Source organism: Chiloscyllium punctatum, chromosome 9 (genome assembly GCF_047496795.1).
Source record: "Chiloscyllium punctatum isolate Juve2018m chromosome 9, sChiPun1.3, whole genome shotgun sequence".
Classification (NCBI taxonomy): Eukaryota; Metazoa; Chordata; class Chondrichthyes; order Orectolobiformes; family Hemiscylliidae; genus Chiloscyllium; species Chiloscyllium punctatum.
Window position 1 is genome coordinate 96,328,585 of NC_092747.1, and position 24,088 is coordinate 96,352,672.

The window sequence follows — 24,088 nt, forward strand, 5'->3', positions numbered from 1 at the left end:
GGTTGTTATGACCAGATCAACCCACTCAAAATATATTGAGAAGATGGTATATACCCGAATGTTTTTCTTATTTTAAAGATAAATGTAAGGTGTTGCAAACCAGGCACAATTTGACTGATCGAACTACCAGATTTGAAGTAAATCACACTTTCTTCATACACTAAAGTTGAAATACAACAAAGGAAGAAAGTAATTGCAATAACATTACTCTATTAGGAAAATTTAACAGCATAGTAGATTATTTAACTACTAAACAGTAACTATTCCAATATAGTGACATAAACACACACTTAACAAAGGCAAATTCAGAAAAAAACAGATTCTCACATGCAGTTCTAGCAGCAGGAAGAGAACCGCAGCTTTCAGCTGGAACAGAGAGAGGAATAAAAGCTTCCACATCAGCTTTGAGATCCCAGCAGCTACTGAAAGCTGAAACTAAAACTTCTAGTTCAATAGGAAATTGACCATAACCATTTAAACTGCTTCTGTTGTTCTAATTTTGAAAAAGAACCCCAAGGCCCCTCAAGCTGTTCATGAGTTTTCAATAGACAGCTCTACCTCTGCCATTAAACCTCTCTTCAAAATCAGAAAAGACCAACTTCATCTCTTAATCTTGTAGTATCGTCACATGGTTCACTGGAGGTGTAAACAATGGTTTGTTCTCAAACAATGACCATTAGCACTTGAACAGGCAATTCCAGGTTTGTCTAGTTTTGACAGGAAGTTGATTGTCCTGGCTGCAATAACATTCTGTTTCAGCTCTGTACTGAAAAGCCCAGCTAGGTTTAAACCTGGCTTCCACATTTGGTGTTTATAATTCAGTGCTTATGTGAAAACTATTCATATCTTTAACAGTCCTGGAGGTCACAGGTCACCTGACCAGCATTCTTTGCATTGGGGAGAACTTGCCAAAGGAAAGGGAACATTTATTAATTACCAATTTATTGCAACCCAGCTATGCAGCTGCAGTTGTTGACTGGAACCTGATAATCTGGCATAAGGTTAATTAACAGACTTGTTAACTTTCAATTATTCAATGTCAGCAATATTTCTATGTTAAAACAATTAGTTTATGTTAGATAATAATTATGGGATGTAATATTTAAACGTGAGTCATTTGGAGTTAATGTATAGAAGGATCTTTATTTTCTCAGCATTTTTTCACTTACCCTTTTTTTTAAGGTGGCTTGTGGACTACAGCAGCCAGTTACACAATCTTCCTTCACAGCTGTCAAACAGTCTGTGAAAGATAGACTGGGGCCCCTACCACAGGGAAATGTCGAACCCACGCAAACTCAGGCCGGTCCTGTAACCAACATTCAGGTACGTACACAAAAATCCATGACCAACCTTTTCCTAATTCATTTTGCAAGTATTTTTTCTCATCGAGTTGACTAGTTCTGATGTATAGTCTTCATTCAGTCCCCGTAGACCATATAGTATTATCCATATTTCTCTCTGAATCAATGGTTATCTCAATTTTGAAATTATGTTTTGGTCACCACTCCATTAATTGTAATTATCACACAATGAGGCATGCCTTTGTTTATTTCTTCGCATGAGGATATGCTCTCAGCTACTGTCTTCATTGAGAATACTTTTGCCAACTAGTTATTCAGTCAGAAGTTGCGACACAACTTGGACTTGTTTCTTTCTCGCTCCCACAAATGTCTTCATACTTTGAAGTTACATGTTCCTTTTTTATTTTGTCACTAAAAGTCCAATTTAATCTGACATGGTGGTAACATGTTGACATCGCGTTAGTGTTGACTGTTCCAACTGAATTCTGTCTGTTTTCTCAGTTTCTACCAACTCCTGGCTCCTGATCAAGCAACAATTTGATTTTTAAGATTTTCAAACCTTTCAAATCCCTTAATCATGTGGATCCTCTCCATCTCTCTCTGCTTCTCCAATTTCCTAAACTTATGACGCATATGCGGTCACATGGTTCTGACCTTCTGAAGTATCCCCAATTTTAGTTGTTGCACCGTTACTGACCTTTCCCAGTAGCCGAGGTAAGACTGAATTTCTAAATTCCTTCGAGAATTTCACTTCCTTGGCTCTTTACTTTGGTTAATTTAAAACACTCCTTAAAACGTATCTCTGACTTTTGATAATCTGATCTGGTATCTCCTGAAGGACGACATGAAAAGAAGTTGCCATGCTAATAATCTTTATTCGAACAATAATTTTTGTCTAAGTGATTTGTTCAAGAAATGAATGATGGTGTTCAAGCAGCCTGAAGACTGATGATCTGTAGTGAAATTAAAGAATGTGTGTTGGTTAAGGTACAATAATAATTGATGATAGTAATTGCCATTACAAAATGCTGTAAGCATTCAGAAGGTTGGGCAACTTCTGTGGAAAGAAACAGAGTTACCATGTGATGCAAATTATACTTCTTTTCTGATGCCAATTTTCCACTGACCCTTTGTTTGCCCAACTCTTCTTTTCCGTAGTACATTTCTATGAACTTAACTAAATTAGCCCTGTTAATACAGTAATGGGAATTTCTGCAGCATGTAACTTGCCTCCTGACTCCCCAGAGCCTGTCCACTGTCTGCAGGCACAAATCAGAAATGTAATAGAGTATTCCCTGCTTGCAAGGATAGGTGTTGCTGCAACAACAATTCAGAAGCTGACACCATCTAGGACAAAAGAACCTACATGATTTTTGCAACCCATCCATCTACTTCAATTTTCACTTCCTTTGCCACCAGTGTACCGCAGTGTGTGCCATCTCCAAGGTACACTGCAACAAGTCAATGTAGTCCCTTCAATGTCACCCTGCAAATGTGAAACTCTACCACCCAGAAAAACAAGGTAGGCAAGTGATTGGAACCACCACCACAAATTCCCCTAGAAGGCACGCACACTTTTGCTGGGTCAAAATCCTGGATTTCTCCTCATCAGCAGCACTGTGTGGGTGTCTTCACAAGACATGGACTACAGTGGTTCAAGAAGGTGTCTCACTCCCACCTTCTTCTGAAGTTCAGATAGGAATGAGCAACAATTGTTGCCTTAGTCAGTAATACCACATTCTGTGAAGGAATAAATATTTAAAAGAGAAGAATGAGCATTATCTGGTATTTTAACCAAATATCTATAATGCATTTCTGTTTGAAGAAGTTTGGGGACCAAAATCATGGTCGAATTCAGTCCTCTTTAAACACATGGTCCATCTTTGTGAATCCATTTGATGAGTCATCAGAAGAATCAGTGTTAGTAGATTATCCAAAGAAGTGCATATGACAAGCAAACTAAATGATGGTTGAGCATCTTTTGAAAATGTCCTTGGTAATGTTTAATTTTCTTTACCCATCAGAATTCGAGTAAATTGTCAGTTAGAGATCGACTTGGCTTTGTGACTAAGCGCACAGAACCTGTTCCAACTGAAAAGGTAGAGTTTAATTTATAGTACTTGTGAAACCATTTGCATCCATAAAATAACACATTTTCATTCTTTTTGAACATTGTGCTAATGTGATGCATGATTAGTTCCCACTGTTATTTCTTGTTCTTTTTGCAAGAACAAAATTGATGTCCATTGCCAATTTTAACCAATTTATGAAAGTATAGTTGCAAATATCATGGAGTAGTTGTCCTGATAGTTAACTTTCTAAAATATTTGTCAGTAGAGTGTCACTTTATATGATCTTGGCTACAATAATTTGCTGTACTTGTAAAACGACATTTTAATTTTCACCCTGTTTCCTTTTTTTGGTGGAAAATCATTATATTTGTGCTGCAGGTGTTATCAACTACAACAGGCCTTACAAAAACAGTCTACAATCCAGCTGCGCTAAAGGCAGCGCAAAAGACATTAGGTTCTGTTTCATCAGATTCTACAGAGGCACCCAAAAAAAAACAGGTATGTTGGGATTGTGACATTTGCATGCTTTAAATTTATTGACATACTATCGAGCAAGTTTGTAACAATATGACTAGTCAGTGTTTCAGGATAGGAAATTGATATTATTGCCAAAAATGAAGAAGAATTTGCATTTTTGAATAGCCAGCAGCTCCTCATGTAAATTTTTTGCATAAAATCGACATAATTTGAAGCCCATTCATTTATTACCAATATCCTATTCTTTAACAGTTTAACCAGTTGCAGGTCAGCAAATTAAATACTGTAGATTGTGGTGTACAAGTCAAACTGTGAAGCTTCCAAAAATGAGGCATCGTCATTTAACAGCTGAGTATAAACGTGGACCACTAATTGGGATGTGGGTGGGCGCCATTCTGAAATGTGGAGGGAAGTGTTCTGGTGTTTTGATCATTTCTGTTCCACAGTTTAGCTGCTGTTGGCTGTATCGACATGCATCGACAGAATTTCGTCCATGTTGCCAGTGTGACTCAATGGATAGTCATGATTTTGGCATCGTAAAGAATAGTTGGAAACATGTGATTTTAGCATTGAAGTCTTGTGGTAGTCTGAATAATCTTGGTCTTCTGCGACCACACTCAACTGTTTGGTTCCTTCAAGCAACGACACCAATCAGCTGGTGAAATCTCTGGGAGACTGAGTTGGCCCACTTAAGTATATATACGATCATTGGTGATGACATCACATTCTGTTCACTTTTCATGCATGCTTCTCAAGATCAGACCAGTAGCTGGGTCAAGTTCTTATTTCGCATTTGGTCTAAGACATTTTCTTCAGCGTTGACTCCCCCTCCTTCCAGCAGTAACTTTTCAGTATCACAAATTTCCTCTGAGCACAATTAGTTGATAAATTAATGAATATTGCAGTTTTCAACTTGAAATACCACTTTGTACTTCATTCCTTTCATTGGCAGCCCCATTTATGTGTGTGTGTGGGTGTGTTCCTCATACCACAGCTCACTTTGTGATCCGTGCACCAACCTACTTTGGAAGATGAATTAAAAAAATCAATTTCTGAGATGCAAATTTGAAATATGACTGTTTGTGTTTTTTTTTTAGCTGAAAAGGGGATTTGACTTGTACTCAAGTAAATGCAAAACTATCACTTTTGTCATTGGAAACATAGGGTTGCCTTGTGTATCATGTTGACTCATATACCATGATCTATGGTATCCTATCCCTTATTATTCTCTATGTTGAACAATGTGAATTGAAGTGTTTCCAAGGGAATCATTTGTATTTTTGGCTGATGCCAGTGTGATATTTGACAAGTGAGTGCTGATGTTTAGATATGATTTCCATTCTAGTGGCTCAGAAAGTAGATGTTTCCTTTGGAAAGGGAACACATTGAGAAATGGCATAGTCTGCTTTACACTTCGATCTTGTTGGTACATTACCAACTTGAACAGTTGAGTATTATTTCTTATGATGACTTAGACTACTGAGTAATGTTATAAAACTAAGTAGAACCTGAGGCCCACATTTTACCTAATAACCTACTTCTAAAGAGAACTTAGTAAATGCTTAAAAGCTTCTTGTAAAATAGTGTTCACTCTCTGTCTCTTGCACTATCCCCCTCCACCCCACCCACAAAAAAAAGGCTCCACCTTATTCTTATTTAACTCAGTTTGGAGTTTTGTTTTTGTCCATGCTTGTGTTTCAGTCCTTTACAGTTTTAAACCTAGTATATCATTTTACAGGATACACTTCGACTTCAGCAGGATGTGAGGAAAAAGAAACGAGAAATTTTAGAAAAGCACATTGAGACACAAAAGGTATCTAGTCTTGCATTTATTTTTAGTTTTCTGAGATCAATCTGTTGAAATACTGCTCTCTGATGTGCAGCTGATCATACTTTTAAACACTGAGATACTTTGGTTTATACAATAGGACAAACTTTCACAAGGGAATATAATTTGTGAACTACATGCAGTCCCTTTCACCTCTACATCAAAAAATTTGCACAATGTGTTTTCATTGATTTATGTCTACTTCCTGACATCAGTGTCCTGGTGAACTGGCTGCTGAGTAAATAGTGGCATATTAAGCATTTGCAACCTGGCTGTGATGGGCCAGTCAGCGTATGCAAAGTAGTAGGCTTTCAGGACAAATGAATTCCCATATAGGTACATAATTTGCTGAAGTTGCGTGGATGTATAAAAATGCTGGATGGATGAGACCAATTGGTCCATGGTGCAATATGCTTCATATCAACACAATCCCTCCATGCTTACAGGAAATACACTCGTGTATAAAAGGGATGGAAACCCAAATCAAAAATTACAGTGCTCTGTGTGGTTGTGTTAAGGTAGCTAGGGTGTATGGAAAGTCTCTGTCCTATCCCTCCTGCAAATCAAAATTAGTCTAGCATAGCACATTAACCTCATTTCTTCTTACTTTTGGACCTCATGTTTGACGCATTCTTTGCATTGTGCAGGAAATTCTTGACACCCTAAATTATATAGTGACACAGTCCTATTTCCCAAGCTAATAATGTGTTCCAACGCTTACTAATCGCCAGGAAAAAATAACTACTTTAAGGGATCTAAGGGGCAACTTTTTTACACAAAGGGTGGTGCATGTATGAAACGAGCTGCCAGAGGCAGTGCTGGAGACTGGTACATTACAACATTTGAAAGGCATCTGGATAGGTACATGAAGAGGAAGGGTTTCAAGGGATGTGGGCCAAATTCTGGGAAATCAGACTAGATTTATTTAGGATATCTGGTTGGCATGGACGAGTTGGACCAAAGGGTCTGTTTTAATCCTGTATATCTCTGTGACGCTAAGTCAACTGTTTCTTAAGCATTCATTTACATTCAACATTCTAGACCTTCCACAAACTAATTGTGTTTAGGTTAAATAAATATAATCAAGTTAGTCTCTTCACATTTTAACGGACCATAATCAAATTGCTTGAGTCTGTGTGTTTCTGAAGTATTTAGACTGTGCCCTTTAATCCTATCTGGACAATAAAAGGAATCAGAATTGCAAATGATGTTAAATCTCAGTCATTTTGAAAGGACCATTTTATTTTGTACTGTAAGAAGTACCCAATTTCTTTACCTAGAAATTGATTGTAAATCTAATCCCATGATTTTTTTTTAAATTAGCCATGTTCTTCAGCATACAATAATGTGTAATATCAGTCCTGCTGACAAGGATAACATTGCTAAAAATCACACAACACCAGGTTGTAGTCCAACAGATTTATTTGCAAGCACTAACTTTCAGAGCGCTGCTCCTTCATCAGTTGGTTGTGGAGAATAAGACAAAATTGCATACAAGGTTTAAATGTACATAATGGGGCCCAGGACCTTCAAAGCTCTGTAAAGGATTTGAATTACCAGACTGCATTTCTCCAAGATGATGTAATTAAGTCAGTATTTAGGTGACAGTCAAACCTAAATGATGTTGAAGTGATGTATCTCAACAGTAGTTAGATATAGTGGTTACATTAGCTGAATAGTTTGTGTGGTGCAGTGGTAATGTCTCTGCCTTTGAACCAGGAAGACTCTCTTTGCAGAGATGTTCCAAAATTGCATCTTATTCTCCACAACCACTGATGAAGGAGCAGTGCTCAGAAAGCTAGTGCTTCCAAATAAACCAGTTGGACTATAACCTGGTGTTGTGATTTTTAACTTTGTACACCCCAGTCCAACACTGCCGTCTCCAAATCAAGAATAACATTGCACTCTTAGAACATAAATTCCGTTACCAAATCTTTACACCATCTCCCAGCATACCATGATTTGCTTCCAGTTATTTGGTTTCTTCTGCTGTCATTAGATGGACAAAAGTCATTATATCAACTTGAACTAGGAAATCATCTGCATCCAGACCATTAACATATATAGTAAAGAACGAAATCCTGAATAACGTTTGGCGACTCTACTAGTCACTCATGTTTTAAATAGGTCACAGGCTTTATATGACAGCTTTGTCATTGCGAAGCTTCTTGCTTTGCCATTACAATAATTTCTCGAGGTGGTTAGAGATTCTAGTGAGGTGAGGTTCTGTGTTGACCAATCTGTGGGAAAGCTACTATGTCAGGCAGGCCCAACTGAGATACATAGGGTTTTTATAATGTCCAGTAAAATAAAATTTTACTTTGACTGACTTTCTGGCACCCAAAGTTCAGACATAAAAGCTATTGTGTAAGTAGCAAGAGTGAATTCTAAGATATACCAGGATAATGTAAATTCCATTTCCTCCAAGGGCATCAGGCGCAAGAGGAAAACAGGTTGAAATTCAATTGAAGACTTTGTTGTTTAAGTATCTTTGATTTCTTGTACTACTATGTGAATCAGATTGGGATAAGAATCCATTGTTGATTTTTAAAAATAAATCTGAAGACTTGCTTCCTTTGCCCTGTTAGAACAATACAATGTTTAAATACATGAGCATTTCACTCCAGTTGAGTGCAATTTTGTCAAAACTGATCACTTCTGTCGGTAATTGTGAGGTCCCTTCTCACCTGTTTTGTTCGTTCTGCTAATACAACCTGATAAGAAATGTTATCGAACGTCTCTGGAAAGATAGCCTCCTGGTTCACAGGCAAGACATTACCACTGCACCATACAAACCATTCAGCTAACGTATATCTAACCACTGTTGAGTTGCATCACCTAAACGTCATTTTGGTTTGATTCTCTCCACAATACTGACTTAATTACATCATCTTGGAAAAATGCAGTCTGGGCCCCATTTACTTACTTTTAAACCTTCCAATTTTAGGAGTAACTCAAGATGCAGAATCTAATGAGCAGATTCATCTAAGTTACAGATCCAATCCTTTATTTTCTCAACCTTGGTTCACCAAACTCTGATGTAAAGATACGATAATGAAATTAATCCCATCCAAACTGCTTACTCAATGTACTACTCCATTATTGCCAACTAAGTAAAATTATACAGTGGCTTCTTAAAATTTCAAGTAAGCAGAATATGCAGACATCTGCTCAATCAGGAAACCATGATTAATCTAATCAATTGAAGTCCACAGGCAGCCTCTGCCTTTCGCATGGGTTCCATTCTCGAAACTATTAGCAAGTTGATTTGTACCGAAGTCAAAACACAATGCAGGACAATATAACATAGGCATTTATAAGTACAGGGAACATTTGTACATCAGATCTTTAAAATTACAACCTGTATAGGATCGTATTCCATGAATTGAGAAGGTATAGGAGCAGAACTAGGTCATTCTGCCCATAGAGTCTGCTCCACCATTCAATCAGGATCGATTAATTTCTCAACCCCATTCTCTTGCCTTTTACTCGTAACTCTTGATACCCTTACTGATCAAGAACCTATCTATCTCTGTCTTAAATATACTCAATGACCCAGTCTTCATAGCCCTCTGTGGTAATGAGTTTCACAGATAACCACCTTCTGGCAGAAGTAATACGTCCTCATTTCAGTTCTAAAGGGGCGTCCCTTCATTCTGAGGCTGTGCCCCGTGTCCTAGATTCACCTACTAGTGGAAATACCTTCTCTACGTCTGTTCCATTCCGGCCTCTCTGAGTTGTGTAAGTTTAAATGACATCTCTTCTCATTCTTTTAATTCACATCTAAACTTCTAAACTCCAGAGTCCTCAACTGCTTCTCAAATGATAAGCTCTTCATCCCCAGGGTCATTCTTATAAACCACCTCCGGATCCATCCATCACCACATTCTTCCTTAAGTATGGGGCCCAAAACTGCTTGCAATATGCTGAATGCAGTATGACCAGAGCCGTACACATCCTCAGCAGTACGTCCTTGCTTTTAATATCTAGCCCTCTTGAAATGAGTGCTAACATTGCATTTGCCTTCTTAACTTCCAACTGAACTTGCACATTAATCTGAAGAGATCCTGAAGCAGGACTCCCAAGGCCCTTTTTGCTTCAGATTTCTGAAGGTGTTGCCCATTTAGAAGAGGCCTTTGCCTCTATTCTTCCAACCAAAGTGCATAACCTCTCACACTGCCTCACATTGTATTCCATCTGCCACTTCTTTGCTCTGTCTCCTAGCCTGTTCAAGTCTTTCTGCAGCCGCCGCCTCCTTCCCCCAACACTGCCTGTCCCTCCAATTATCTTTGTTTCATCTGCAAACTTGGCAACAGTGCCCTCTATTCCTTCGTCTAGATCATGAATGCAGTACTTGAATCGTTGTGGTCCCAGTATGAAACCTTGCGGAACTCCACTCATCACTGGCTGCCATCCTGAAAAAGGCCTATTTAATCCTTATTCTGTCTTCTGCTGGTCAGCCAGTTCTCTATCCATGCCAGTACCTTGCTCCATGGGCATCTTTTGCAGCCTCCTCTGCTGTATCTTGTCAGAGGTAGTTTCTGGAAATCCAAATAGATCATGTCCATTGGTCTAAAAGCAGAAAGAACTGTGAATGTTGTAAATCAGAAACAAAGACAGACATTGCTGGAAAAGTTCAAGTCTGGCAGCATCTGTGAAGAGAAATCAAAGCTAACGTTTTGGGTCCAGTGATCCTTCCTCAATTCCAGACCTGAAATGTTAACGTCCATTGATTTCCTTTGTCTAACTTAGTTATTATTTCCTCAAATAACTCCAACAGCTTTGTCAGGCGTTACCTCCCCGTGATGAAACTGTGCTGACTCTGCCTGTTTTACTCTGCAATCTCATCCTAAATAACAGACTCTAAAATTTGACCAATGACCAAGATTAGTCTAACTGGCCTAGTTTCTAGTCTTGTACCTTCATCGCTTATTAAATGGGTGGTACATTAGCCATTTTCGAGTCTTCTGGGATCTTCCTTACTCCAATGATTCCTGGAAGATGATCACCACTGCCTCCACAGTCTTCTCAGCTATCTCCTTCCGAACCCGTTGTGTAGTTCAACTGGTCCATGTGATTTATCTACCTTGGCCCTTTCAACTGTCCTCGCACCTTCTCCTTCGTGATGGTCACTACACTGACCGCTACCTCCTGATTCTCTTGAAGTGCTATAATGCTGCTAGTGTCTTCCACTTCCACAAAATTGATGCAAGGGGCTGATACCCAATTTCTTCATCCCCCAATATTATGTCTCCAGGCTCAGTTTCCAGTAGTCCAATGCCCGTTCTTGGCTCTCTCTCACCTTTTTAGATATCTAAAAACAAAACTCTTGCATTCTTCTGTCATATTACCAACTAGCTTATTCTAATATTTCATCTTCTCCCTATTATTGCTTTTTGAAAGATTTGAAGATTCCAGTATTGGACTCGGCTGGACAAAGTCAAAAATCACACCACACCATGTTATAGTCCATCAGGTTATTTGAAACCACAAGCTTTTAGAGCCCCTGCTCCTTCCTCAGGCAGCTACTTCCTGAATGGTCCTGAATACCATTCATAAATAGAATGTGTATTCTTAGATATTTATATCCCAGCTATGATCACCTTGTATCTGTGATGTCCCCAATATCTGCACTGTGAACGAACTTACCATGTTTAATGCATTTAATACAACACCCTCAGCCTTGCATTCACCGCCCCTCTTCTCAAAGTTGTTCCTTATCTGCTGTGCCTGAAGTGAGGTTCCTGACCCTTTCCATACTCTTTGTCCTGTTACTTGATCTGGAAACTTTAATAACCTCTGCTGAGCCCTCCTGTTTAACTAGTTCTATAATTTTCCATGCAATTAAACCTACCTCCAACAGCTTGAGTTACGCAATTTGACAGGATGTGATTCACGTGGAGTCTATTCATTAGAGTGATCATAACTCTGGAAACTTCTGCAGCTTTGTTTCGAAAAAGTGTTTTGTTTGAGAAAGTTGGATCCAGGGTATTTGGTGGTCATAACTATTTGATCAATATTTAGATTTTGATATCAAAGCTGGAGAAAAACAAAAAGATGAAATCGGAAGACAAAACGGAAATTATGAAAACACTGCAAGCCTTAACCAAGAGTATAACCAAACTACAAGATGAACTTAAAATAAGTGGAACGGGCTCTCCAGCTCCAAAAACTGTGAAAACCAAAGCACAGGTATTGTGTTTAATTTATGGCTTTCTTAATGTCCTGTCTTTAGATAGCAAATTTTGATTTCCAAAAATGAAATATCAACAGTTTACAAAGTTTAATGAGCTCTTTCTGATGTGTAAGGAGTTTAAAATTTTATTTAAAGTATAACAGTGTAATTGCAGGAGTGGGCCATTTGGCCTTTCCAGCCTACTGTTAGATTCAATAGAGTGAAGGCTGATCTCTGTGATGTCAGCTCCCTTTTCCTGTCTGCAGATCATAACCCTTGATTCTCTTGTCAATTAAAAAATATTTAACTCTGCCTTGAGTACATTTTATTTAGCCTTTGCTATTTTCTGGGCAAGAGATTTTTTTTAAGGTAATTCTGAAGGAAAAAAAAACCTCATCTGAGTGTTAAGAAGGAGATGTCCTATTGATTAAATATGTTTTCTGGTTTAGTCTCCCCACAGGGGAAATATATTCCTGGTATCCACCCTACCCAGCCCCCTCAAGATCTTGTATGTTTCAAGAAGATTATCTCTCATTCTTCTGAACTCAATGGATACAGACTTAATCTGTGAACTTATGTCACATAGTGAGTTGAATGAACTGTTTCAAGAGCTGTTGCATCCTTTCTTTAATATGGGGGTCAAAACTGTGACAAAGCATTCCAGGTCTGGTTTCACAAGCCCTGTACAAATGCAGTCAAACTTCCCTACCTTTATACCTATTTTCCTGACAGGAAATGACAGCATTACATTTGTCTTATTAATTATTTTTTCTACCTATGTACTAACTTTGTGTTTTATGCACCACCAATGGCCATCTTGCTTCATTTAAATAATATATTGATTTTCCACCCTTTCTGCCGCAACGTGCAGGTTCACATTTGCTCACAATTAAAACAGAAGAAAAAGGTGAAACAAGGACTGAAGTTTTGTTTTTACTATACTTTGGTTATTTTATTTGTAGGCATTTTGGTGAGAAAAGATGGTTCAGTATTGGGCAGAACTACACAATGTTTTCTAGTGCCAACTGCATCTGCCAACAATCTGCTCAATCATTTAACCTGTCTATATCTGTTTGTGCATTGTTTTGCAATTTATCGTCAACTTAATTTCCTGTCTATCTTGGTGTTGTTGGTAAATTTAGTTGCTGTATATTCTTACCTCAGCCTCCTGTCCCCACAATCCAAACAATGACGACTCAATATTCACTCCTTGTACACTTTCTCAGAAACCTGTAGAAAACACACTAGAAAACATTGTGTAGTTCTGTCCAATACTGAACCATCTTTTCTCACCAAAATGCCTACAAATAAAATAACCAAAGTATAGTAAAAACAAAACTTCAGTCCTTGTTTCACCTTTTTCTTCTGTTTTAATTCATTTGATACTTTATTTTGAATTCTGCATGCATTAACAAGTGAGTTATAGTTTTGCAGTTATATAGTTACTTGGATTGAAGCAAATTCTGAATATTACTGCTACTAGATGCAAAGGGAACTACTTGACACAGAGTTGGACTTGTATAAGAAAGTACAGGCTGGAGAAGATATCACTGGACTTCGGAAAAAGTACAATGAGCTTCAGCTAGAGGTAAAAATAAAAATAATAATTCAAAGGTATTAAGAAATTGCATGCATTTCTGTTCATGTACAGTATGTTCCCAACCAATTATACAGTTCAGAAACTTTATTAATTTGGATTGGAGTTGGAATTTCTCAGTCTGATTGTGATTCTTAAAAAATTAACCTTTAGGTTTTCTTTGAATAACCCAATCATGCTTCCAGGTCGAGCTCATTTGCTTACTATTGATTGACATTTTGGGTAAATGTTCTTATGTATTTGGCAAAATGTCTGGTCAAAGGAATACTGTGAAAATTTACGTAGTTCTATATACACTTAATATTTTTATTACATGAAATAAGTATATGAAAGTTACAAGCCTCTGAAGCCAAGTTAAGTTAGCTAAGATGAGGCTTCACAATGTTGTGCTTAACATTTATCTACAAGCTCTGCTTGCTTTGCTTGTACAAAGTTGTTTGTTGCTGATGTCCCTATCACCGTCTCAGCACTATGAATCTGTATAAAAGTAAAAACTGAGGAAACTTGTGGCAATAACAGACATTTACAGGAGATGGCAGCATTGTCTGCCAGTTTGAAATGATCATTAGAAAACCTTGAAATACTTGATTTCTTTTTTCCTCTCTGGACTTGCTACAACGTGTAAACAGATGTAGTATGATTATGCCAAACTGATCGTGTTCTGAAATTTAATATCTGAACAGAATTTGGAAGTGTATGTGTCTCATTAGTGATGCATAGACACAATCGAACTGCCTCCTTTAACTGTCCAAATCTATTATTTGGAATTGATGTAGGTTGGACTGTTAATACAGCATTTAATTTTGCTACAAGTAATCTGAACAAATTGCTTTCTTCTGATTTGTCTATTTGTGCATGACTGTTGATAAACATTTCATTGAAATGTCAGGAAAGTGTCTTCCTCCCACAAAATGGTTGGCAAGATATTTTTTCTAATTACCCACTTTGTGCAAAACTTGAGGCAACATGGATATTAAATTATGTTGCAAAACATGGGATCTTGATCAGTTGGGCCAATGGGCTGAGAAGTGGCAGATGGAGTTTAATTTAGATAAGCATGAGGTGCTGCATTTTGGGAAACCAAATCTTAGTAGGGCTTGTACACTTAATGGTAAGGTCCTAGGGAGTGTGGCTGAACCGAGAGATCTTGGAGTGCAGGTTCATAGCTTCCTGAAAGTGGAGTCACAGGTAGATAGGATTGTGAAGAAGGTGTTAGGGATGCATTCCTTTATTGGTCAAAGTTTTGAGAACCGGAGTTGAGAAGTCATGTTGCAGCTGTGCTGGACATTGGTTAGGCCATTTTTGGAATATTACGTGCAGTTCTGATCTCCTTCCTATCTGAAGGATGTTGTGAATGTTGAAAGGGTTCAGAAAAGATTTACAAGGATGTTGCCAGGGTTGGAGGATTTGAGCTAGAGGGCAGGGTTGAATAGGCAGGGGCTGTTTTCCCGAGAGCGTCGGAGACTGAGGGGTGACCTTATAGAGGTTTATTAAATCATGAAGAGCATGGATAGGATAAATAGACAAAGTCTTTTCCCTGGGGTGGGGAAGTCCAGGACTAGAGGGCATAGGTTTAGGGTGAAAGGAGGAAGATATAAAAGAGACCTGCGGGGCAACTTTTTCACGCAGAGGGTGGAATGAGCTGCCAGAAGAAGTGGTGGAGGTTAGTATAATTGCAACATTTAAAAAGCATCTGGATGAGTATATGAATAGGAAGAGTTTGGAGGGTTATGGGCCAGGTGCTGGCAGATGGAACTAGATTGTTTTGGGATATCTGGTCAGCATGGACAGGTTGGACTGAAGGGTCTGCTTCTGTGCTGTACGTCTCTCTGACTCTACGTCAAATTTTGTGCATGCACCACTAAGTTCAGAGAAATAATGTAAGGACAACGTTTCATTTTGTTGATATGAAAGATGAATGTTTTTCTGACACACTAGCTCAATAAATAGTAAGATTTTCTTGCAGCTCCAGGAAACCCCAGTTCTGAAGCAAGAAATAAAATTGCAGGTGAAACTCCAGTTCTGTTGAATCACCAAACTTGAAACATTAACTCTCCCTTCTCCCCAAAGATGCTTCAGGACTGGCTGAGTTTCACCAGCAATTTGTGTTTTGGTTTCAGATTTCCAGCATCTGCAGTTCTTTGTTTAATTTTACCCTGTGTTCTGTTGAACTCTTAATAGTTCTGACGTCTTTGAAGAGGTCTCTTGTTTACAAAACAGGATCTGAGTTTTTCCTACTGCACTTTGGTTTTCATAAACAACATTAAACTTGTTACATCTGTCTTATTGTGTTATGTGTTCACATTCTGTTGCAGGCTGCCAAACGTGGGATCCTTTCCACAGTTCGTGGAAGAGGCCACCACTCCAGAGGACGAGGTGGACATCGAGGTCGCGGCAGAGGACATCGTGGACGAGGCCGCGGTGTACCTTTTCATTCAGTAGTGGACCATCGTCCAAAATCGTTGAATATATCTGGATTTTCAGAAAGTGACCAGGATGAAGTTCTGCCACATTTTGCAGTATGTACTTTTGGCATATCTGAAATTGGGCATGCAAAGTTCTTTGAGTCTCAGCAGTTGATTTTTTTTCTAGCAACTCACTTGAAAAGTGAAGTGTAACGCAGTTAAAATGACAAGTGGCGTTTAGCCTTTTGGCCTTAATTGCAAGGGGTTTCGAGGACAGGAATAGAGCAACAGTCTTGCTACAGTTATAGAGAGCTATGGTGAGACTGCACCTGGAATATTGTGTGTAGTTCTGATCTCTCAATATTTGAGGAATGATATACTTAGATTGGAGTTGGTAGAGCAAAGGTTCACTAAATTGATCACTGGGATCAGGGAGGCTGTCCCATGTTGAGAGACCGAGTAAGTACGGGCGGCACGGTGGCACAGTGGTTAGCACTGCTGCCTCACAGTGCCAGAGATCCGGGTTCAATTCCCGCCTCAGGCGACTAACTGTGTGGAGTTTGCACGTTCTCCCCGTGTCTGCGTGGGATTCCTCCGGGTGCTCCGGTTTCCTCCCACAGTGCAAAGATGTGCAGGTCAGGTGAATTGGCCATGCTAAATTGCCCGTAGTGTTAGGTAAGGGGTAAATGTAGGGGTATGGGTGGGTTGCGCTTCAGTGGGACGGTGTGGACTTGTTGGGCCGAAGGGCCTGTTTCCACACTGTAAGTAACCTAATCTAATCTAAAGTAATCTAATCTAATCTACTCTAGTTTAGAAAAATCCAAGATTCTGATGGGCTTGGTAGGATAGACACTGAGAGATTTGTTTCTGCTAGTTAGGAAATCTAAAAAATGGGTGCAGTGCCAGGGTAAGGGGTCGATCATTTTGGACTGTGGTTGGGAAACTACTCAGATGTCAATCTTTTGGAATTCTCCACCCTGGATGCTTCATTATTGAATACATTTAATGCTGGGTTAATGCATTTTTTGTGCTTGAGTGAATCAAGGGATGTGTCGGAATTGGTGGGGAAATTGAGTTGAAACTCAAGATACCCATGATTTCGTTGAATGACATCAAGCTTGTGGGTTGTAGGGTTTATTCATGCTCTTGCCACTCAGGGTAGTGCCTTAGATTTATGCCTGCCATCGGGTGTTGTCTCACGAGATGTTAATGTTGTATTAATGCCTTCTTCTACTCCCTTGGAGTAAAAAAATGCATCTGGTGTATTCAAATCTCTTTGCTAGTTTGAAAACAACTATTCGTATCAAGTACCAGGAAACATGTTAAAATAGATAGGTTGCTAAAGCTGTATGTTTTTTTTCAAACAACTCTTCTGAAAGGATCAAGACCTAAAGGGCATAGATTTAAAGTGATTTGGAAAATAAGCAAATGCAATGGAGAAAGTATTTTCTTTGAGTAGTTAGGTTCTGGAATATGCCGCCTGGATATTTGACGGAGGCAAGTTCAGTCAATGTATTCAACAAGGCATTTGATTTTTGTGAATTGCAATGAAAAGACAGGAGAATGGCACCAAGTTGGTATTCATTCAGACTACCAATGTGGTCACAATGAATGGAATGGCCTCTTCCTCACTTGAACAATTCTGGTTCAAGAAGGTAGCTCACCACCACCTTAAGGGCAGCTAGGGGTTGGCAATGACTGCTGTTCCAGCCACCGGCACCCTCATCCCATTAAATTTTGCAAAAAGAATGTGGGTCCCAGAGGAGTACATCTGACTTTCCCCCATGTTTGATTCACAGGATGCCTAATTTTCATCTCCAATTGCGAGATCAATAAATGAAGCCACAATGCTCTTTTGGGCAGTCTCTTTAGTTGATATTAGTGCTGTCGCACATAGTAAAAGTCACGGAGTGAGAGATCAGACAAACCTGTAAAGCAGAAGAAGCTGCATCGTCATAAAGATGGAAGAGAAAAATGGAATTGATTTTTATTTTGATCGAGTGGAGGGAGTTGATATGATAGATGAGTGGCCTGCAATGCATTAAATTTGTTGGGTCCGATTGAAAGCAGTCAAAAGGAACCCTTCCTTGTGTGATTTTGCTCTCAGTTGCCTGGCCCCATGTTCTAGAATTCATTTCTTCAATCTCATAGTTTTTTTTTCCTGGCCTTGCTTTAAACCTGTCCTTTAAAATCTACCACTTGGACTAAGATTTTATTCCATCTGTCCTAACATATCCTTCTGTGATTCACTGTCAAATTTTGCTTGATATTGCTCTTTTGAAGTACCTTGGAGCTTTAGACTATTTTCAAGTGCTATATAAATTTATCTGTCATCGTGGGAGCCTTCTGTGTCACTTTGACAATTTAAACATTTATGAGAAGCTGCTGTCTGTTAAGATTTTCTTTTCAGAATTTCTACTGAATTTTGCATCCTCCAGTCAACTGCATTGCTGCCCCCCCCCCCTTTCTGGTGGGTGATTTCTGTAGTCTAGAAGCCAGTGCTTACCAAAAAGTCCAGTGTAGAGAAATTTGTGTGTGTCTCTTATATATGTCTGCACTGAAACATGTCACTATTGCATAGTGTGTACTAATTAGAGTTATGTTTCCTTTTTTTAAAAGTTGTTACTTTAAAATCTTATTCAAGTGCAATATTAAACTGCATGTTGGTATTATTTCTCAGCGAATATGTTTTCTTATTTTGTTACCTTGAAAAAACAGGCTGAAAATGTGACTATAAAATCCAGTGTTTTAATTTTTAATAGTTAAAAGACTTTATTTTATTCCTCTTTTAAGCAATTTGGTGAAATTGAGGATTGTCAGATTGATGACTGCACTCGCCATGCAGTTATTACTTACAAGACAAGGGCAGAAGCAGAAGCTGTAAGTAAATGATATTTCATAACGTAAATATAAGATTACTTAGAGTATGGAAGTGAACTCCAAAATTTTAAATGGATCACTCATTATGAATGAGATCTCAGACAGTGAAGGCACTTCCATGACAATTTAGTGAACTTATTCAGTTTCAGTGTTACTTAACCTCCCGAGCATTGTGTAGTTTATCATTTGTGATCGTTTATAGCCATGAAACTTGTGTACAGTAGTAAAGTATCATTTTAGTTTAGAAAAGATGGTGGAAGTTATCAATTTGATGTGTTCACTGAGGTTCTTCAGAATCTATTGAATGGCTGATGTGTGTATATGTGAACATTTTTATCAGTAAGGTATGAATGTTTCTCTGGTATAGCGGAGAGTGACTTTTTATTTTTGGCATAACTCAGATTAGTATATGGGTGATTTCTTGAGTTTTTGCATATCAATCATTTACTACTCCATATGTAGGGCTTTATTGTTCAGTTGTGTTGTGATAGAGATATGCCAGCTTTGCTGAACAAAGTTCATTTATAATCTACTCTGTGTGATCTGAAGAATGCACAGCTGGACCTCATCAAATTTATTCCAAACTTAAATTTGAAAATTCAAAATTTGTACCTGGGGAGTGTGATATTGCACCATGTCATGTAAAAATGTCATTAAAGATGTACATGTTTCTACATTTCTCACATTAGTCTTTATTGCATGATAAATCATGTGACTATACTAGCAGTGCTGTATGCTGCTAATGTGTTAACACTTGTTTGTTTTGCTTTTGTTTTAACTTAAGGTTTTGTTTTTCACTCTAGTTCAAATTAATATTTTTACTCAAAATTTTTAACGTTTATTTATAGCTCTTTTCTAGTTGCAGTAAAATACCTCAAAAATATAGTTTCAGGGTTATGTGAACTGATCTTGTAAATGTAGTCAGTATTCAGCTTCCTTATTGGATGAAGGAAGCACCAGTTTATTTTACAAGATGCAAGCATAACTCAGGTGGCATTCAACTTATTCACTAAATTTTGTGCATTAGCTTAATTTGATATGTGGTCTTTTGCAAATTGGTTAAGTTTTTATTCTGATGTATCAATCTGCGAGGAGAGTGGAGGGCTAGCTTTTTAAAAATTCCTCTGTTTGATTAATTCAGTTTGTTCTCCATATTAGTGTCACTTATTCAGAAAATGTGTTCATAACAGACACTCACCTGCATTTAAAAAAAGTAATGTAATTTTTCAGTGAATTAAACCACATTTCTGGTACCATCTTCAATGGCTTTAAAATTTTCTCCAGCTGGAAACTGGGAAAATTGAAAGCGTTATTTCCAGCTCTTGCTGTGAAGTAAATTTATGACTGAATCCATTGATCCATCCGCCCACACACTGATTACATTGGACTGTGCAGAGCCTTGGCAACCTGTATGCATATAGCTGATTCTCCGTTTTGTACACTATACTCTACAAAGCTGAACTGTACTAGTGATATTAATGCTGTGGCTACAAGAGCAGACGGACACTCTGAAGGCTGTAGTAAGTAACTCCTTTGCTCGCCCCAAAGCCTGTCCGCTATCTACAAGGCACAATCAAGTGTATGATGGAATACTCCCCACTTGTCTGGACTCGCAACTCCAACAACACGCAAGAAGTTTGATACCATCCTGGACAAAGCTGTCAACTTGATTGGCACCACATTGTCCAATATTCGGTCCTACCACTGCTGATGTTCAGTCGCAGCAGTATATGGCACCTACAAGTAAATGTTTAGTTCAGAAGGCTGTGAAATATTGACTGCAAAGAAAAAAGGCATTCATGTTATCAGTAAGGTTACAACATCAGCCTTACCAGCACAAAAATATTTCATCCCCACTTCTGAAGCAGGACATCTAATCTGTTTGCTTCCTATTTAGTTACCCTGGTGAAATTTCATGAAACATATGTGCTTGTAACCTTCAAGAAGAGAATGAAATCATTTTTTTTTAAGGAGTGGACACGTTCTTTTCAAAAGCTTTCCCAAAATTAAGCCTGTTTTAATTCTGTTTTAATTTAATTTTAAAACTGCTGAAAAAATCTAATAAAACTATTAATTAAATTATTCTATTCACATGTTTCAACCATTTTAATTTTTTTGTGTTGAATCCATTTTTACCAGAATTAAATCTTCAGCAGTTCACACTCAAATGTGTCAAGAAAAATATTCTGCCATAAAATGCATAATGAAAATGTTAGCAGAATATACTAGTTCATGGAAGATTTTACTTTTTTGGTGAAATGCAAATTAAATCTAACTGGTACAGCAAACTTTTGTTTTAATTGGCACTCTTGATAAACTAGCAAAAATTATATACCTGAAATACCGGAAACTTATTCCTGTCTCTATGATGTCCGAGTAATCAGTTGAGGATGCAAAGGCTCTCTGCTAAGTTTTATTTAAGGCCAAGTTGCATTATTATTGAAACGATTTATGCTGTAAATAAACAGTGATGTGCATATCCCCTGCATTACTTAGTGTATGTTTTAAATTGATTATGAGGACGACTTGATCAACCAGAATATTTGATCAACTGGAACACTCCTTTCCCAGAGGTGCCAGTTAATAAAAAGCTTGCTTTGCGTGCACAAATGCATTAAATTCACGATAAAAGCTTAAATTTGTACCCGAACAAGTGTTTGCATCTGATGTGAAAACTCTACCCTGAAGTATCCATCTTTGAACTTGTGCTAAGCTGCGACTGCAGTGGACAAATGACCAAGAGGTTGAAGTGGGGCAAATGCTTATAACAATTGACTGGAACATTATCCTAAACTCAAGAACAGCACTTCACCTTGCTAAAAGACACTTAATGTTCATGTTTATCAACTTCAGACATTGGTCACACTTCCCATTTTGTTTCAGACAGCCGGTATTGGTAATATAGGATGAGTGCACTACTGTTTTCAGCATTTGAGGGAAGATTGGTATAGGATTTTCCCCTGATACAGTTGTGGGTAGGGTTTTCTTCTTAGTGGATTTTCATGCCTTGGATTATCTTTTCAATTCTCCCTCCCCCCTGCTTCAGAAGATAATTCTTTTCCTGGCTGCACGACTTGTTTTGTATTGTAACTACTTGCACATCCTCTGCATCTTGAATAATAATTTAGTACTCTAATTTCTCTTTTATCAGGCCATTATCACTTCTGCCATTAATCATCTCCTGTTCTGTACTTAATCACAGACTGTTTTTTTCCTCCTACTTCTTTTTCCCAGTATCTATTCCTCCTTGCAAGTTATTCATCAGTAACATTTTGCAGATCAAAGGAGCAATCTCTGTCCTGAAACAATAAAATTACCTTTCTTCCTCCATAATGGTTGCATTTTGCATTTTTTCCTCTTCTTTTTCTCTGCTCGCCTTACAAATTTTGATTTGTACTTAGATACCCTTACAAGTTTTAGTCTTCAAATAGCAAGCAAGAATAAAGTCATGATTTTAAAGAAATATTTTACCTATCTGTATATTGTTTTACCACATCAATAAATTGTTAAGTATGATTTCTTGAACTGGTTCCTTTGTACTAGTTTTAAAGTATAGTTTTACTTCCAGCAGGTGTAGATATTTTTTCGTAAATCTATTCAGGGATGTTATTACACATCTCTAAAACAGATCAGAGTTGAACCTGGGTCTCCCACCTCAGAGGTAGGGACATTACCACAGTGTCACAAGAGCCCTCAATATCCAATATATTTGACTTTAATTTGTATATGTTCGTATTTGAGTCCAGGTAGAGAGAACACGCAAGGCTAAGAAAATAACTTCTGGAATCTGAAGAACTCTCAGCATCACGATACTGAGTTATGTTTAGATAAACTTTTCGAATTTCCTGCGTGCCGGTCTCCTCTAGTTGAATTAATGCATGGATCTCAGTCTCTGCTCAGAACTAGTTTCTTATCCCTGATGAATACACACAATGTTCCCTGTTTGGTTTTGACACTATAGGGCAAGTAGGGATGGTAATAAATGCTTGTTCAGCCGGTGACACCATATCCCATGAGTGAATTTTAAAAAACAAAAAATTTTACAGCTACATAATACTAGCTGTTGACTAACAAATGTGCGATCGCTTTTTAATTCTGAATGGTTTTGTTGCTGTTCTACCTGGGACATTCTTTAAAATTCATTCTTGGGATGTGGGTATCGTTGGCTAGGCTTGCATTTGCCGCTCATCACTAATTGCCCAGAGACAAGTTAAGAGCCAATCATATTGCTGTGGGTCTGGAGTCACATCTAGGCGAGATGAGATAAGGATGGCAGTTTCCTCCCTGAAAGGACATTAGCAAAAACATGGGTTTTTCAACAATCAACAACTACTTTCGTGGTAATCATTCAGTTCTTCATTCCAGATGTTTATTGATTTCAATTCGAATCAACTGCGGTAGCAGGATTTGAACCCTGGTCCCTGTAATGTTACTTGGGTCTCTACATGAACAGTTTAGCAATAATACCACTGGACCATTGCACCCTCCCCCCAAAAATATAAGTGGATAAACTACAACTTCTAGCCAAATATTACTGAACAGAATTGCAAATTTACCAGAATTAAATATGTTGATTACCATAAAGATAGGATGTTTCCAACTTTTGGATAATCTTTCTGCTTTCTGTTATAAACACTTCAATATTTTTGTTTCCTTCAGTGGATCCCTCTCTGTATCTGCGTAACTCACTGGATGAAGGAAGTGCACTTTTTGTCTGTCCGAAATTTCTCATTCATGTAAAACGCTTTGGTTAAAAAAAACCTAGATGTCCTTTGTAAATGTTAAAGTGAGTTTCCAAAAAACCAAATAGAATGTCTTTGCGTGCTTCGTATAGCATTTAACTTGTCAACTGCTTTGTCTGAGAACCTTTTGTCAGCATGGAGTTTTAGTGGCAAGCTAATTATACTTGCATCCTAATACTCCAGATGGTTTGAGTTTTAAACAATTTATTATAATTTTGTATTATATAGTATGCTTTACATACCATTTAGTAAGGCTGAAAAGTAAGAGGCTGGAAAAACATAGCAAGCCAGACAGCATCAGGAGGTGGAGAAGTCAATGTTTTGGGTGTAACCTTTCTTTAGGACTGGGGGTGAGTGTAAGGGGAGCTGCAGATAAGTTGGGTGGTGGGGAGGAGGCGTAGTGGAGAGGTACAGCCTGGTTGGTCAGTGGGAGGATTGAATCCAGTTGGTAGATGGAAGGAAGAGTCGATCAGAGGAGGAGGAGGGGCTCAGAAGTGAGCAGGGGGATGAGAAGTGAGGTTATTTGAAATTGGAGAACTCTTTGTTGAATCTGTAAGCTGCCCAGGCAGAAGATATGAGGTGTTGTTCCTTCAATTTGTGGTCTGATTCTC

General features: G+C 38.2%; 1 protein-coding gene across 5 annotated transcripts in view; it reads left to right on the plus strand.

Annotated features, from left to right (window-relative positions):
* The window catches only part of rbm26 (RNA binding motif protein 26), a 76,752-nt gene that overhangs the window by 47,283 nt on the left and 5,381 nt on the right, over positions 1–24,088 (plus strand). For all 5 annotated transcript variants that reach the window (XM_072577913.1, XM_072577914.1, XM_072577916.1 and 2 more), the window contains 8 exons: positions 1,183–1,323; positions 3,326–3,400; positions 3,752–3,871; positions 5,589–5,663; positions 11,703–11,870; positions 13,337–13,441; positions 15,766–15,969; positions 18,649–18,735. In XM_072577913.1, the coding sequence (XP_072434014.1) occupies positions 1,183–1,323; positions 3,326–3,400; positions 3,752–3,871; positions 5,589–5,663; positions 11,703–11,870; positions 13,337–13,441; positions 15,766–15,969; positions 18,649–18,735 (975 nt within the window). The remainder of the gene's footprint in view (positions 1–1,182; positions 1,324–3,325; positions 3,401–3,751; positions 3,872–5,588; positions 5,664–11,702; positions 11,871–13,336; positions 13,442–15,765; positions 15,970–18,648; positions 18,736–24,088) is intronic.